This window comes from Macrotis lagotis, chromosome 3 (assembly GCF_037893015.1).
Source record: "Macrotis lagotis isolate mMagLag1 chromosome 3, bilby.v1.9.chrom.fasta, whole genome shotgun sequence".
NCBI classification, from domain to species: domain Eukaryota; kingdom Metazoa; phylum Chordata; class Mammalia; order Peramelemorphia; family Peramelidae; genus Macrotis; species Macrotis lagotis.
The window spans coordinates 282,730,208-282,746,098 of record NC_133660.1 but is presented as its reverse complement, the minus strand read 5'-3'; the positions used below and the strand labels follow the sequence as shown (position 1 = coordinate 282,746,098).

Here is a 15,891-nt window from a genome sequence, read left to right as displayed (position 1 = left end):
TAGCCCTTCCTGTTCAGCCTGGGCATGAAGCTACATGCCAGGAGAGGCAGGGGTCACCTTGTTCTAGCCAGGTGAGGGGCAGTGGTACACCCATGGTGGGGGGAGTGGATCAGGATCTTCTCAAGTTGCACATTTGTAGGAGTCACCCCCTCCCTCTGGTGGGGTCAATCCCTCTCTGGGTACGACTGTCTTTGGTGGGGGTTGGTTCCCTCTCTGGGTACAATTGGGTGTATGGGGGGTTAGGCCCCTCTCAGGGTACAACCGTGTGTGGGAGTCGTGTACAACCATGTTGTGGGTATGAGTATATATTTGGGGGGTCGGCCCCCCTCTGGCCATGAGCATCTTGGGGGGTCCGGGCCCCCTCTGGCCACGAGCATCTTGGGGGGGTGGCGCCCCCTCTGGCCACGAGCATCTTGGGGGGTGGCGCCCCCTCTGGCCACGAGCATCTTGGAGGGTCCGGGCCCCCTCCGGCCACCAGCGTCTGGGGGGGGGCCCCCTCCGGCCACGAGCATCCGGGCCCCCTCTCTGGCCACCAGCGTCTTGGGGGGGTCCGGGCCCCCTCCGGCCACCAGCGTCTTGGGGGGTCCGGGCCCCCTCCGGCCACGAGCGTCTTGGGGGGGTCCGGGCCCCCTCCGACCACGAGCATCTTGGGGGGGTCCGGGCCCCCTCCGGCCACCAGCGTCTGGGGGGGCCGGGGAGGCGCGGCGCTCAGCCCCGGCGGGCCAGGCGCGGCAGGGCCCGGATGGGGCGCGGCGGCGGCGGCGGCGGGGGCCGGTCCCCGGGCCCCCCGAGGCCGGGCCCCCCGAGGCCGGCCGCCCCGGCGCGGCGCTTCTGCTTGCGCAGCAGGTAGCTGGAGTACTGCACCTCGGGCATGGCCAGCTTGAGGCAGTCGTCGTGCGCGCCGGGCCCCGGCGGCCGGCTGGGCAGGTCGTAGCCCACGATGCCCACGTTGCCCAGCGGCTGCCAGGGCTGCAGCTGCTTGTTGCGGATCTCGGCGGCGGGGCGCAGGCGCGGCCGCGGCCCGAAGCAGCGCCGCAGCAGGCGCTCCCGCGCCTCGCGCAGCTGGCGGGCCTCGCGCTGCACGCACTCGCGGCCGGCGCGCGCCACGCGGCGCCAGAAGGAGGCGTTGAAGTGGCGGTAGAGGCCGGCGTCCAGCGCGTTCCAGCGGCGCGCGGCGCGCGCCAGGCCCTCGGGCAGCGCGGCCCGGCGCGAGGCGGCGCTGCGCACGTTCAGCTTCACGTAGAGCACGTCGTCCAGGTCCCAGGCCAGCAGGCGGCGCAGCAGCACCAGCGACTCGTCGAAGTACTCGGCGATCATGACGAGCGAGAAGGCGGCCTCCAGGTCCCGGATGAGGCCCGCCAGGTAGGCCGGCTCGTCGCGCGCGCTGCGCTCGTTGTCGCCGCCCAGGTCGTAGGCCAGCGTGTTGTGCGCGTACATGGCGTAGCGCTCGTCCGGCCGGTAGTAGGCGCGCGGCGCGCGCAGGAAGGCCTCCAGCGAGCCGTTGGGCACGCGCACGAAGGCCGGGCAGTAGCGGTTGTAGTAGCTAAAGAGCGACTCGAACATGGCGGCCGGCTCGCGCAGGATGGTGACGTAGACCGTGTCGTTGGGCAGCAGGCGGCGCAGCTCGGCGCGGTTGAAGCGCAGGTGGCTGGCGAGCATGCGCGGCGGCCGCGTGGCCGGGTGCACGAAGCGCGCCGAGAAGTCGCGCGGGTAGCAGAACTGGTGCTCGCAGCTGGGCCGCGGCAGCGCCAGCGTCACGTTGTGGCGCTCGGCGAAGCGGAACAGGATGTTCTGCACCGTGGTGCCCGCCGTCTTGTGCGTCTTGACGAAGGCCACGGCCGTGTGCTTGGGCCGCGGCGGGCCGGCGGGGCAGGCGGGGGGCGGCGGCGGCGCCCCCGGGAGCAGCAGCCGCGGGGACCTGCGGGGGGCAGCGGGCGCGGGTGAGCCGCGGGGGGGCGCGGGCCGGCCTTGGGGCGCCGCAGCCCCCCGACCTCGGGGCCGGCCGGGCCGCGGCCGAAGGGCAGGGCGTCGGCTGCTTCCCGCCCCACCGCAAGCTCGGGGCGCTCGTGTTACAGAGGAGGAAACTGAGGCAGCAGGACCAGGAAGTGCACGCGGCACCGGCCCCCCCCAGTGACCCTTGAGGGGTGTTTGTTGACGGGATCCACCACCATCACAACCAGAAAGGACGCCGAGAGAAACTGAGGCCTAGGAAAGGCAAGATGCTCTTCCCCAGGTCAATAGTGTTACTGTGGTTCAGGGGAGCTTTCAGAAACCCTTACTCACCCCTCATCTGGTCCAAGGGCTGTTGTCCCCCTCTTACAGATGCGGAAAACTGGCTCGGTGCCTCGCCCAGAATCACAATCTACTGATTGCAGCCGGGCACAGCGCTCTATCCACCTGGCTACCCCAGAACCAACGCCCCATCTCCGGACCCTGGCTGGGGGAAGCACCAGGGCTAAGCTCCAGAGGCTCCCGTGTTGTCTGTCAAACAGACCCAGAGACGGGAAGGGCGCCAGAGAGCTGCAGGGTCTGCCCCTTGGACCTCACCATTTTACAGAGGAGCAGTGTGGGGAGGGGACTGCCCCCCGGGAGACAGCTGAGCTAAGACCGCCCTCCTTGTCTGTCTGTTCCCACATCCGGCCTCTGCTGGAAGACCATCCGCAAGGATGCCATGTCTCCCATGATTCCGTGGAACTACAGGTGAAGAGACCTCGCACCTCTCCAGCTAAGGGGACTGGGACCTTTATTGGGGGGGGGGGGGCTGCCACCTGGCAAACAGCCTCCTCTCCTGCAAATGTGGGGGCTGCCTCCCTAACACCAGCCTTTTGCATTGCCCAGCCTCCTCCCCTTGCACCTCAAACTCCTGGTAGTGACCCAGTCTGGCTCTCTTCTCCAAAAGTTAGAGAGGCACAGCCTGCATCCCCAATATTCCTGCAGCCTCACCCTGCTTCTTCTCTTGATCTCTGTTTGCACCTCTCCCCTTGTTCCCCCAGCTTTTTTTCTCCTCCCAAACTGGGGTGTTTTTTAGGTTATCCAGTGTGATCACTGATCATCTCAAAAACCCCCTCTGGAGACATGTTAGACCAAGGGCCCCTGGTTGGAAGGGAGCACCAGCAAATGGAGTGTTTTCTCTCCAATGGCCACCTGATGGAACCTCCAGGAATGATGGAAGTGACTCCTGTCACTGGTTAGGCCAGGGACCTGGGGGACTGCAGGACCAGAGACCATGGAGGACCCCTCATCTCCCTTTCTGTCTTCTAAGCAGAGGACCAGCCAGGGACTTGTGAGTCGGCTCTAGATCTGGGACTTAAACCCCATCCTGAAGGAACCGGGGTTGGGGGGGTAGCTCTCCTCCCTCCAGGAATAGGCTTCATCCTCAACTTCCCCTCCCTGTAGACTTGATGCTAGAGGATCCCAGGTCAGAGAATGGAGCCACATCTCTCACTTGGCAGAACTGGAGCATCCAAAGAACCCCAGGGAGGATCCTCATGACAGTAGACATCCTCCTGCAGGGAGGCCAAGCCAGTCCTTCCACCTGGGACAACTTTCATTTGGGGGAAACTTCCCAACAATTGAAACCTATTTGCAACATTCCCTCATTCCTGTTTTTTTCTCTCTGGGGCCAAGAAAAACAAATCTTCCCATAAGCAAGCCCAGCAGGTATTGGAACACAGGTACCCCACTATGCTTCTCCAGCATTATAGAGACCTAGAATGGGAAAATGGCCTGAGTTGTAGCTCAGTTCTTTTTCTCATCAGGATGATGGCTGGAGAGCTTAGGAAGGAAAAATGAAGGCAAGAGCCATTTTCAAACACCTGGCCAGGAATCTGCCCTTGAAACTCATTTTTCTCCTCTGTAAAATGGGAATACTCATCCTACCTTGCTCATCTTGGGAGAATCCGATGGAATAATGTGAAACCCAAGCACTGGGACATATTTATTCTAGGTGGGGAGAGGGGGCAAAGGAAAAGACCTTATAGGTCTCCTTGTCTATGCCTCTCATGGGACAGAGGAGCCAGGGGCCTCCAGGAGCTGTGGAGATCACCCAGCCCAGCCCTGGCATGTCACTGCTAAGGAAGCCTGAGCCTGGGACTCCCTGCCCCCATTGTGGACCATCAGGGGTCCTGCAGCCCCATCTTTTCCTTACCAGCTGAGCTGTGATCCCTGGTGGAGGAGCAGGCTCAGAGTTCCTCCCAGCAGCACCACCACCACCACCTTCTTCCGGGTCATCACCATCTTGGCTGCTTGCTGCAGCCGGGCCAGAACTGATGGCATGTCTGGGCAAGGAGTGATGCTGCAGAGGAGGGGCCCAGATGCCACCTCTGCCCCCTGAGATCGGCTCCTGTTGGGCCAGAGCCCAGGGGGGGCCTCTGGGGTGGGGAGAATGGGGCCAGTGTTCTGATGCACCTGTAAGGGAGGGGAGAAGGTTGACAGGGAAAGTGAGATTGTCAGAGCAAGAAGCCCTTTGAGAGACCCATTCCTATCCTCTCATTTGATAACATGGGGAGTCTAGGGACCAGACACAGGGAGTGCTATTGAGGGTCAATGTGCCTTATTTGGGGAGAAAGCTAGTGGGATGAACATTTAATCCATTGAAGTAGATGGCATGGGAGCATTCAAACCCTGGGAAGGCCCTTAAAATCCCTCTGGCTCAATCTCTTGGGAGAGTTGGCCAAGGCCTCAAAGTGTAAGGGGGTAGACCCCAGAATCAAGCCTGTGTGGTCTTTACATCCTTTAGCACACACCTCAGCACCCAAGAGGACTCTCAACCCTTCCCCAAACACTGTCTCCTGCCTCCGGATCCTGCTCTTCCTCACCACCCTCTGACCTGCTTTGGGCTGAAAGCAGAACCCTCTCCGTCTGGGTGGGGAGGAGGAAGGGAGATCCAATTTCTGGCTCTAATGGGATCGGTTACTGAGAAGCCTTTTCCTCGGTGTCTGTTGATAACCCTGTCTCGGGTGGAATTACAGTGTCTTGGGGTTAGGGACAGGACCTGGGCAGTGGGAGCCAGAAGGGTCTTAGTGAAGGTCCTGCCCTTTGGACTCTTCCTGGAGCTGCCACCTTGTGTCCAGTGAGGAGCAGACTGGGAACCTTCTATATCCAGAACATCTCTAGCCCCAGGGCCATGCACACTGGACGCCCCAGGTGAAGCCTAGAGCTGGGTCCCAGATGGCTCTGCCCTCCCATTCCAATCCCTTTCTCTTTGTTGCACTCAGGACCTGACTGACCCTCCACACCTGCTCCCAGGGACCTGGGTCATGAAATGGGCCCAAGTTGGAGACCAGAATCTCTGCCCTTCACTAGCTGTGTGACTGGGGTTCCATTTCCTTATCCATTCGAGGAGGAAGGATTTAATGATCAATGAAATGTCTTCCAGCTCTAAATATCATTTGACTGGGATAAAGCTTGTCCTTGTGTCTAGGGTCATGTCACATACGGGACCCCATTGCTTTGGGGGCTTTCTCCCTTGTATTAATGATTTCTGTCTCAGGACAGAGATCCCAGGTGCCTGTTTTTAGGATTTTCCTTTAGATTGTGAGCTCTGGGAAGGAAGGAGGAGCTGAAGCCCATCTCTCTGCAGTTAACCCCAAAGCCTGGCACAGGATATTGGAGGAATTGATGGACTGGCCAGATAGCTGTGACCCCGCAGCCTCCTCCCTCCGCCACCCACTCAGTAACGCTCTTTGAGCCAGCTCCCATCTCCATGGAACTAGGTGAGGAGGAGAGGGGAAAGAAGGTGCTGCTCCTCCCTAGGCCTCCAAACTGGAGCGATGATCTCTATTGCCAGAGCTCAGACTAGAAGGGAGGGGGTGCATCCTTAAAGCCTCAGCACCACCTCTTACCCTTTGGGATGATTTTGTCCGTCTGGTGTTTTCTTTCCTTGTATGTGCTATGTCCCCTCAGGGGCAGGAGAGATGCAGCTCTATCACTGGCTCCTCACCCCTGACCCAGGCAGGGGTGGGGTTGGGGGGCTGCAAAACTGGAGAAGAATGTGTCCAAAGGGCTGGACCTGGAGATGAGTCCTGGAGGAGGCAAGGGGGTGTGTGACCCTTATTAGTCTGGATGGGCCCTCACTTTTCCAGACTTCAGGGTCTTTGGCTATGAAATGGGTGGGAGAACACTTGGACCGGGGCCTCCAGAGCTGGCAGACTCCCGGCCAGGGCTCATGGAATGTCAGCTTTATTTTGGGGGCTCCCTGCGGGGGGGGGAGGAGGAGGGGACCCTTTGCATGGTAATGAGCTAGAACCATCTGGCCCCCAAAGTACTCTTCTTCCTGAATAAGATGTGTGTGAGGAGGTGGGGCTCATGGACAGCGGATTATAATGGACACAAGTTGGCTAGAGGACAGTGGAAAATTAGGGCCTTCATGGCCCTGCTGACTTTCCCTAGCTCCTGGCCCTCCTCTCAGAATATTAATCCTGGATTAAAGGTAAATTCAATCCAATAGGGAAGGAGATGTCCTGGTTGTGCCCTTTCCACCAGACTTCTGGCTCCAGCCTTCCCCATCTCCCCTCCTCTGGCCTGCAGACAGATTTAATCCCCCTGGAGCCTGTGGGGAGAGGAGAGGACAGGCAAGGTTAAGAGGGAAGGAAGCCCCTTCAAATCCCCATCCCCTGGGATGGCACCCGTGGAGGTGTGGCTGGCTCTGGCCCAAGGCAGCCCCTAGGATCAAGCTCACCTTCCAGGACATAAGCCTTTGACCCTCTACTCTCCTAGGCCCACCAGACTTGAATTTCCTAGGGGCTTCCTGGGAGCTCGTGTCCTGTGAACCTCAACCAGATCTTATTTCTAGGCATAGACTCCAGTCTGCCAATGTTGGTGAAGTGGGACCCAACGGGTCCTCCATGCACGGGAGACATGGAAGTCAGGGGTCTTCCCCCCCTTGGCCCCACAAGTGCCTTTTCCCACTGCTGATAGCCCCGCTCATCCCCAGCAGTCTCCCTAGCCAGTACTGGGACCAGCTGGTGCTGGGCCAGCCCAAGCAGTTCCAAAAGTACCATGAAGTCTTTCCATGACAAGACTGTCAGCAGGCCTTCTTTCCCTGGACCAGTTCAGAATCTTGGGGAAGGTGCAGAGGCAACTGAGGCTGTCAGCATTCCCGGGGCTGAGGGGCAGCAGCAGGGGCAGAGCAAGGGTCCCCTTACACTGTTAGCTGGCCCATCCCCAGGGTGCCTCAGAAAGGGACAGGTCACTTTTCAGTCTCCCAGCTGCAGCTCTGGGCTCTCCGATTAATTAGAGTAGAGGGACTAATTTTAGTAATGATGTTTCACCTCAATCTAGGGCTTGATTTCACAAATTGCTTTTCTGTCTCCTGAGGACAGACACCAAAATGGAAGAAGGACTGAAGAATCCATTGTCTGACACCCACGCCACCTCCCCCTCCTCTTTTCCCCAATGAGCCACTTCCCCTCTCCTGCTGTCCCCACTGGATTCTAGAACTAAGAAGATGCTTATCAGACAAGCAGAGAGTCAGACCCGGGAAGACCTTAGAACAGAGCACAGAATGTCAGAGCTGTGGGGGTCCGGAGAACAGAGACTGTCTGATAAGGGGGGAGCTTAGTGACCATCAGGTTCAGCTGCCCTCCTACAAAAGGGAAACTGAGGCTCAGGTGAGTTGATCTGGTTTCTAGGGAGAGGAGGAGGAACTGACCTGAAAATGAAATGTAGACATTAACCTGGTCGGGGCACCTGAAGGTGTGAATTAATGGAGAATGGCAGTGATACTTCAAGGGCTGCTGGGAGAGAGGGGTAATGGACCCTTCCAGATGAAGGGGCTTTGAGGATCAAACCCCGCCTCCCACCTGCTCTGTCAGTCTCCTTCCTAGGGTCTTTCCAGACCTCTGTCCCCCACCCCCATCCCATGTTCCTGCCATCAATCACCATCTCACCCAAACCTTGCCTCCATATTTTCCTCTCTGATACCATTCCCACTTCTCATTTCCCTGAGCTTTCCTCGTTCAAGCCCTGGGCCAATTTCTCCCCATTTGTCCTTCCCTTCCCCCCATTCCCCATTCTTTTTCTCTGAGCCCTGTGATCCCCCTAGCATCGGGATGAACCCTTCATTTCTTTCCCATCTCCGGTTGTCTCCTCTGCCCGCCTCATCTCCTCCCCTGGCGCCCCCCAAACAGCTGCTGCAGTCAGTACTCACGATGCTGGGGCTCCCTCCACTCGGACTCCTGGCTGTTTCCTCACCCTCCCCTTTCCGGGGGCTCAGGGGTCGCTAGTCCTGCTCCTCCATCAGGGTCCCCCCTCCCGGCTGAGTGCTACCAGAGGTAGGAAAGGTCCGTGCCCATTGATGCAGGGAGAGGGGGGGTCCCGGTGCTAGGATGGGGGGCTGCTTGGGGCAAGCAGCCGATCTCCCCGGGCCCTCTGGGCACCTTGGAGTCCCAGCTCGGCTGGCTCAGCTCTGCCCGATCAGGTGGCAAGGCATCAGCTCTCCCCCGCCCCTCTCATCACACTCAGCAGGCGGGGTTGAGGAGGGAAGGGGGAGGGAGGAGGAGAAGGGGAGTGGGGACCCAGAAGAGGGGAGGGAGGAGGGGGAGAGGAGAGGATACTGGAGAAGGGGAGGCAGAGGGAGGAAAGAAGAGAAGGGGGAGGGGGACTGGCAACTGCTGTTGGGCAATGCCCTAGAGTTTCAGAGCTAACTGGAGCCCAGAGAATGGCAGCTTTGCCAGGGACCTCAGATGGCAGCCTAAAAGGAGAAAGCTGAGAGACCTTAGACCCCAACTATCGGAGCTGGAAGGGACCTTGGAACGAGGAGCACATGTGGATCTGAAGTCCAGAACCCGGAGCAGCAGGGGAGGAGAGACTTGGGGGCCCAGAGCTGAGGGAGGGAGTGCTCAGCCCCTAACACACAAAGTGGCACCCCTGCATCTTAGAAGATGAGATCAAGGGGGAATCACTATTGGGCTTTGAGGCTGCACTCCCCTCGAGGAGCTTTGGGTCTAATGAGCCGGGATCTCCTGGGGCTCTCTTGGGGTGGCTCCCAGCCCTTCTAGGTCTCCTCACGGAGCTCCACCTCCTCCAGACCCACAGAGAGCTGCAGGGCAAGGAAAAAGGTAGGGAGTCCTGGAGGATGCTTCAAGCAGGCTGCTGGGAGAAAGGGGAGCAGGAAGAGGAGGGCCGTTGCCAGGAGAGAGACATTTGGGAGCCGGGCCTTGAAAGAAAAGAGGAATTTATTGGGAAGATGGGGTGCAGGGAGCTTTGCTTTTGGCTTCAGGGCCTTGAGGGAAGGCCCAGAGTTGGCAGAGGGCATTGTTCCATGAACAAGACCCTCTCCAGGCTCTGGGCATTCTCTGTGACTGCCTCCTAGGCCTAGCAGGCTCTCCCACCTCCAGGAAGCTTCCCCAGCCCCTCAATCATCATGTTCTTTCGGTTGATGATTTCCCATTTGCCTCATACATGGTTTGTTCCCACATGTTCCTATTTGTGTCTGACCTGGGGTCGAGCGTCTGAGCTCGGATTGGTCTGAACAGCCACGGTCGGACCCACTGTTGTTTGTCTGAGTGGTGCCATTTTGCTGGTCTTCGATAATGAAGGACAGGAACCTTACAGTGGAATGGACACATTTCTCATTTTACTGTTTGCCCTGTTAGATTATGAGCTTCCTGAAGGCAGGGACTGTCTTCCCAACACTGCACAATGCTCCCCACTTGTTCAGTCATGTTAGACTCCTCGGGACCCCATTTGCATTTGCTTGGCAAAGAGACGAGTGGTTTACCATTTCCTTCTGCAGCCCATTTTACAGTTGAGGAACTGAAGCAAACTGGGTTCAGTGACATGTCCAGAGTCACACAACTAGTATTCGAGGTCAAATTTGAATGCAGGTCTTCCTGCCACCCAGCTGCCCTCTCTCTCTATAGATGTATTCGCTAATATTTTTATATCAGTTTTGTTTGCAGAGCATTTTACGTTAATTTATCTGTTCTTCACCAGTCTCAAAGGTGGGTGCTCCATTTCTCAAATGAGGAAACTGAGGCACAGAAAGAGTACAAGTGACTTGTCCAGGGTCACACAACTTGTGAGCATCTGAGCCTGGATTCCTGACTCCAACTCCAACACTCTCCATGTGGCAAAACCTCGCTTCTCTGGACCAATGACTCTCTGCCTAAGCCTCTCTTCGGTCCAGGCCAGTACGATTAACTGTTCATTGGACATTTCAAACCAGATGTCCTGGAGGCATCTCAGATGTGTAAGGTATAAAACAGAACTCATTATCCTTTTCCTCCAAGCCCATCCTTCTTATGAACCAGTGTCTTGATAAGTTCATCCTCTCACTTTTGGAGCTGCTGCCCAACCTGGTTAGCAGGTGACATGAGTAAATTTGAATTTGTGGGCTGGCCCCAGATGCCAGGCTCAGCATTAGCTTCTCTTCACCCCTGGTCATCCACCACCTGCCTTCTGCTGCATGCACCCTGCCATCTTCCCCAAATCAATTCTCATTCCCCACATAAGATTCCTTTCCCTGGCTACCTCCCCCTTAGCTGTGCTCTCTTTCCATTTGAGGCCAGGGATTGTCTCTTTTTCAGTCTTTACATTCTCAGTCTACGTACATTATAGTGCCTGGCAGGTATGCCCAGTGCTTCATAATTCATTCATTCCCTCATGTTGTTTTTGAGGCATGGGGTTAAGTGACTTGCCCAAGGTCACACAGCTAGCTGCCCCTCTCATCCAATGTTGAAAGCAACTTTCTTGTCACTCAAGTTTGTAATCTTGAGGGGCAGCTGGGTGGCGTAGTGGATAAAGCACCGGCCTTGGAGTCAGGAGTACCCTGGTTCAAATTCGGCCTCAGACACTTAATAATTACCTAGCTGTGTGGCCTTGGGCAAGCCACTTAACTCCATTTGCCTTGCAAAAACCTAAAAAAAAAAAAGTTTGCAATCTTGGTGCTATCCTGGAGGACCCCTCATTCTCACTGGCCCTACACAACCAATCACTGGTCAGACTAGGCCTTTATCTCCTTTCTGCAGCCTCTTAATCGTCCTCCTTTGCCTCCCATTTTCCCTCACTCCAGTCTAACCAACACAGCTACCAAAGTGTGTCTCCATTCCCTACTCAGTCATCTGGTTCCCTTGTCACCCTTAGAATCAAACGCAAACATTTCTAATTGATATTTAAAGCTTTTCATAGCCTGGCCCCCCAGCTGAACTACCTATGTGGAGGGTTCTGCGTCACTCCCCTCCATTCACTCTGCAGTCTGTCCAGTCGGTCTGGCATTCTTTTTGCAGGGAACTTCATTTCCAGAGCACCCTCCTTGCTTCCTCACCTCAACCTCTTAGAAGGTCATTTCCTTCAAGACTCAGCTAATCCTGGAGGCTGTGACCATCAGTTGCCTCCCCTCCAAGATCACTTTGGATCCTGTTTTGTATAGACCTACTTCAGGACTCATGGTCTGCCCCATTAGAATATAAGCTAATCTTTTTTTGAATCCTTAATGTTTGGTGCAGAGTAGGTGCTTCATAAGCACCAATAGGATTTGGAACAATGAAAGGCTAGAAAACAGCATACACTATGAGCCTGCCAGGGTCTCTATGCTACTGAAATCAAAGGAAGGGAAAGGAACCTAATTGTTTTTATATTTTAAGTTACATAATTTCCTTCCACCTTCCCTTCCTCACCTCCCTCCCCTCAGCAATGAACAGTCAGGTGAATATTGTACATACATATTTGTGTTGAACATGTTTACAGAATAATCATTTTTGATATGAGGAATTAGGATTAAGGAGAAAAGAAAACTTTGAGATAGGAAAGACATAAGGGAATTTTTCATCTTTTTTTTTCAGTCTTTGTTTTTTTGCAAGACAATGGGGTTAAGTGACTTGCCCAAGCTCACACCTCTAGGCAATTATTGAGAGTCTGAGACCAGATTTAAACTCAGGTACTCCTGACTCTAGGACTGGTGCTCTATCTACTGCACCACCTAGCCACCCCCACCCATAAGGGAACTTAAAAAACAAAACAAAACAAAACAAATATAGTATTCAGATTCTGAAGGGGTTTTGTCGTTTTTTCTTCCCCTGGATGGGGATAGCATTGTCCATAGCCAGTCTCCTAGGGTTGTCTAAACTATCTGAACTGTTGAGAAGAGTTGCATCCATCAAGGCTGATCAACTCTGTTGTTAATGTGTTCAGTACTCTTGGTTCTGCTCCCTTTGCTCAGCATCAGATCCCGTAAGTCATCCCATGCTTTTCTAGAGTCTGACCATTCATGGTTTCTTATAGAACAATAGTACTCCATGACATTCATATACCACAGCTTATTCAGCCATTCCCCGATGGATGGGCATCCCTATCAATTTCCATTTCTTTGCCACTACAAAAAGAGCTGCTATAAATATTTTGGAACATGTGGGACTTTTCCCATTTTTTATGATTTCTTCTGGATCTAGGCCTAGTATTGGAATTGGTGGGTCAAAGGGTATGATCAGTTTTATTGCTCTTGGGCATAGTTCCATTTTGCTCTCCAGAATGGTTGGATCCATTCTCAACTCCACCAGCAATGCATTTGTGTCCCGATTTGCCCACAGCCCCACCAATCTTGATGGTTTTCTGAAAGGAACCTTTTTGAACAAAAATATAGCAGCTCTGTTTGTGGTACCAAAGAACTGGAAATCCAGTAGATGCCATCAGTTGGGGAATGACTGAACAAGTGCTGGCCTATGATTGTGATGGAATCCTGTTGTATTGTAGGAAATGAGCGGTATGGGTTCAGAAAAACCTGGCTAGACTTATATGAACTGATGCAAAATGAAGTGCTCAGTATCAGGAAATCAGTGTACACAGAAGCAGCCACACTGTAACATGTTCACCTGTGAAAGACACAAGGATCTAAGACAATTCCAAAGGCCAGCTGAAAATGCTATCTCCAGAGTGTTTGATGAGGTAGGGTTTTCTTCTTTGCTTTATTTTTTCTTGTGTTTCCTTTTACAACAAATTCCATGGAAATATGTTTTGCCTGACTTTACATGTCTAACTGATAACACATTGCCTTCTCAAGGGGTGGGGGACAGGAAGAAAGGAATTTGGAACCCCAAATTTTAAAAAGTGTTAAAAATGTCTTGATGTAAATTGAGAAATAATGAAATAAAAATAGAATTTACAAAACAAACACTTGTGGATTAATTGATAGCCCTCCTCAGGAGCAATAGCAGATCTGAACATGATTCAAGGTTCTTGAAATGGAGACTAGGGGAGAGGCGAGGAGGAAGGGGCAATTGATGGGAATGGGGTGAAGGTGAGCAAGCTTTCCCAAAATACTGTTCTGGGAAAGGCAGCTCCCGAGCAGGAGAGGGGACCTGGCAGAAGTACTTCCAGGTGTAGTTTCTGGTCTGGAGTTGGAGGTGGTTGGTGAGAAGGGTATGGGGTCAACAGCCCCTTGCCATTTTCTCCAACTGCTTTGTGTTGGAATACTTCTGGTACTGATAATGCCCATTTTCAGAGGTGACTGAGGCCCCTGGAGGCTCCCAGTCACAAAGCTAGGGAACCCCTCTGGGCAATGTAGACATCCCCATCCCTCAGGGTAGCTCACACTTTGTCATCCCATCCCCAACCTCAGCTCCAAATCCACAGCTGCTCTTCTTTTTTCCTCTTGAGCTTGAGCATTATGTTGGTCCTGAATCCCTTTAAGATACCTTAGTCCTCATCTGGGGGGACAGCTTCGCAGACCTCAGCTTTTTCTTGGCTGAGGGAACCTGTGGTCTTTTGAGAGCAATCCCATCTCCCAGAGTCTGCTGACCCAAAGTTGGGGACAGCTGCCCTTCAATGCCTGGCATGGTCCCATCTTTATCAGTATTTCCCTCCCACTGGGCAGAGGGCTCTGAGATGGGGGGCCCCAGGCCATGCTCACAGAGGTGCCCAGTCAATAGTGGAATTCCATGAGGGCTCCTTAGGACCACAGAGGAATTCCCAGGGAAGAGAAAATGACGTGGAGTTCTTGAGTTTTTTTGGTACCTCAGGTTTGGCAGCTGTCTCCCTTCCCTCAGTCCCCATTCTACTTCCAGGCCTCAGTTTCTCCAGCTCTCGATTACATATTTTGCTCTTACTATCTGGACTCCCAGGACAGATCAGGTTACCAGGAGCTGGGACAAATCTGCAAGAAAGGAACCCATTGTTCTTAGCTCACCTTGATAACAAGGGAGGGGCCCAGGCATCAACTCCCTGCCTGTCTCCCTTAGGTCTGGCTTCTCTCCTTCCTGCCCCTCCACCCCCAGTCTTTGAAATCCTGAGAAATGGCCCCAGAGGGCATAACACTCCCTGGAGGATGAGAGCCTGGGATTCAGAGATGGCCCAGGGGAAACCTCTCATTTTACAGATGAGGAAACTGAGGACAAGGAGACAGAGAATGTGAAGGGCAGAGCAGATATCCCAAGCCTGGTCCTGGGACTACAGTTCAGCCCCCTCCCATTGCACCGCCTTCACAGCCTGGCTTCAGAGCTAGATGGGGAGGGGCTGCTTCTCAGGAGCCATTTTTGGAGGGAGCCAGAGGTAGGTATGGACTGGGTCATTGTGGGCTCCCTATTCAGGACGACTTGGGGTTTGCAAACCTACGGGCCTCACATTGAAACTTAAACTTCTTTTTTGTGGCCCGTGAGAGGCCCGGACGGACGAACAAGTTTTCCTCCTGGCTCATTTTCATTGAGGTCTGCCATGATGGTGAGAGCCTCGGGTCTCAGTTGTGCCCTGCCATGGCCGTACCTCACTTCTCTGACCTCTGTCAAAGGGACATGCTGGGGCTAGACTAGCCCTGAGGTCTCCTCCCGCTCGGACTGCTATCATCTAGATAAGGTGGAGGGCCAGAAACTTGCCTGGGGAGAAGAGAGGGGGCATTGTTCCCAGGGCCATCTCGGGCGAGGCCAGGGTGGGGCCGGAGGGGGTGGGCGCCGGAGCTGGGCTCTGTGGGGGGGCCAGGCCGGGCCAGGCCAAATAGTGCCGGTCTCAGTGTGCCCGTCTGTCTTCTCTCCCCGGAGGGTCTGGCTCTGGCCCTATCTCCTTTCAGCTCCTGAATGTGCCTGGCCCAGGCTCAGCCGGCTCCCCACAGACAAGAGCAGTGTTGTCCTGAATCGGCTCTTCCTGCCCACCCCTCTGGTGCCAGCGTTGGGCATCTCTCCACTTCCCTGCCTCCAAGGACCCCCGAGTCCTGCCCTCCCACCAGCGGGGCTGGAGGCTGTCCTTGCTGGGGCCGCCCCGAGCCCCGTGCGACCCGGGTGGGTGACCCGGGGCCCCCGCCACGCCTCCCTGGCCTCGGGCTCCTTGTCTACTTGGGAAGACCTGGAGGCCTTAAGGCTGGAGAAGCGGGTCATAGATGTGGGCGCCTTTGCTGCAGCGGTGGGAGATGGCATGAGACTGCCTGGGCAGGGCTGCACCCCAAGGCCCCACAGCCGGGCAGCTCCCGCCCTTGCGCCCTTCTCCTTGCACCTTCTTCCCCTCCTCGCAGCCGCCGGTCGGGTCTCTGCACCCACCGCCACCGGCCGTGCCCAGCGGGGGGCTCGGGCCCGCTCCAGGCCCCCCCTTATTCCCCATCCCCCGAGAAGGGGCGGAGATGCGGCAGCTCGGCTCTTATGGCGCGCGCTCCCCGCCAAGCCCCTCGGGGCCCGGCCGGGCCGCGATGCCCGCGCGGGGCACAAAGCTCGCGGGCTCCCTCCGGCCTCTAAGGCCGCAGCACTAGGCGCGGCCCTGGCGGCGGAACTGCATTTCCCATGGAGCTTTGGGGCCGTTTCCTGGCCGCGGCTCGGCGTAGGGGCGGGGCAGCGAGGCGCGCTCTCTCCTCGCGCCGAACCACAACTCCCAGAAGGCTCAGCCGCCCGCCGCGCCCTTTCCGCCTGCGGCTCGCGGGGTTCCCGCCGACGCTGGACTACGCTTCCCGGCCTGCTCCGGGCGGCGGCCCTCCCCCCC

General features: G+C 55.9%; 1 protein-coding gene and 1 long non-coding RNA gene across 6 annotated transcripts; one reads left to right on the top strand and one right to left on the bottom strand.

The window, feature by feature from the left end:
• Positions 1 to 708: 708 nt before the first annotated feature.
• On the bottom strand, positions 709 to 4,541 carry GAL3ST3 (galactose-3-O-sulfotransferase 3). Its single transcript, XM_074231026.1, has 2 exons — positions 4,148 to 4,541; positions 709 to 1,918 (listed from the first exon to the last, which is right to left on the bottom strand). The coding sequence occupies exons 1-2, from the start codon at positions 4,273 to 4,275 to the stop codon at positions 709 to 711; spliced, it is 1,338 nt and encodes a 445-aa protein (XP_074087127.1). The 5' UTR covers positions 4,276 to 4,541.
• Positions 2,011 to 13,102, top strand: LOC141518741 (uncharacterized). 5 transcript variants are annotated; one of them, XR_012477274.1, is made up of 3 exons: positions 2,011 to 2,233; positions 2,323 to 8,273; positions 8,632 to 13,102. It is a non-coding gene; the product is annotated as an uncharacterized LOC141518741 (long non-coding RNA). The 5 variants fall into 5 exon arrangements; XR_012477276.1 differs by having other exon boundaries at positions 2,011 to 2,700; positions 3,029 to 8,273; XR_012477278.1 differs by having other exon boundaries at positions 2,011 to 5,714; positions 7,323 to 8,273.
• Positions 13,103 to 15,891: the final 2,789 nt, after the last annotated feature.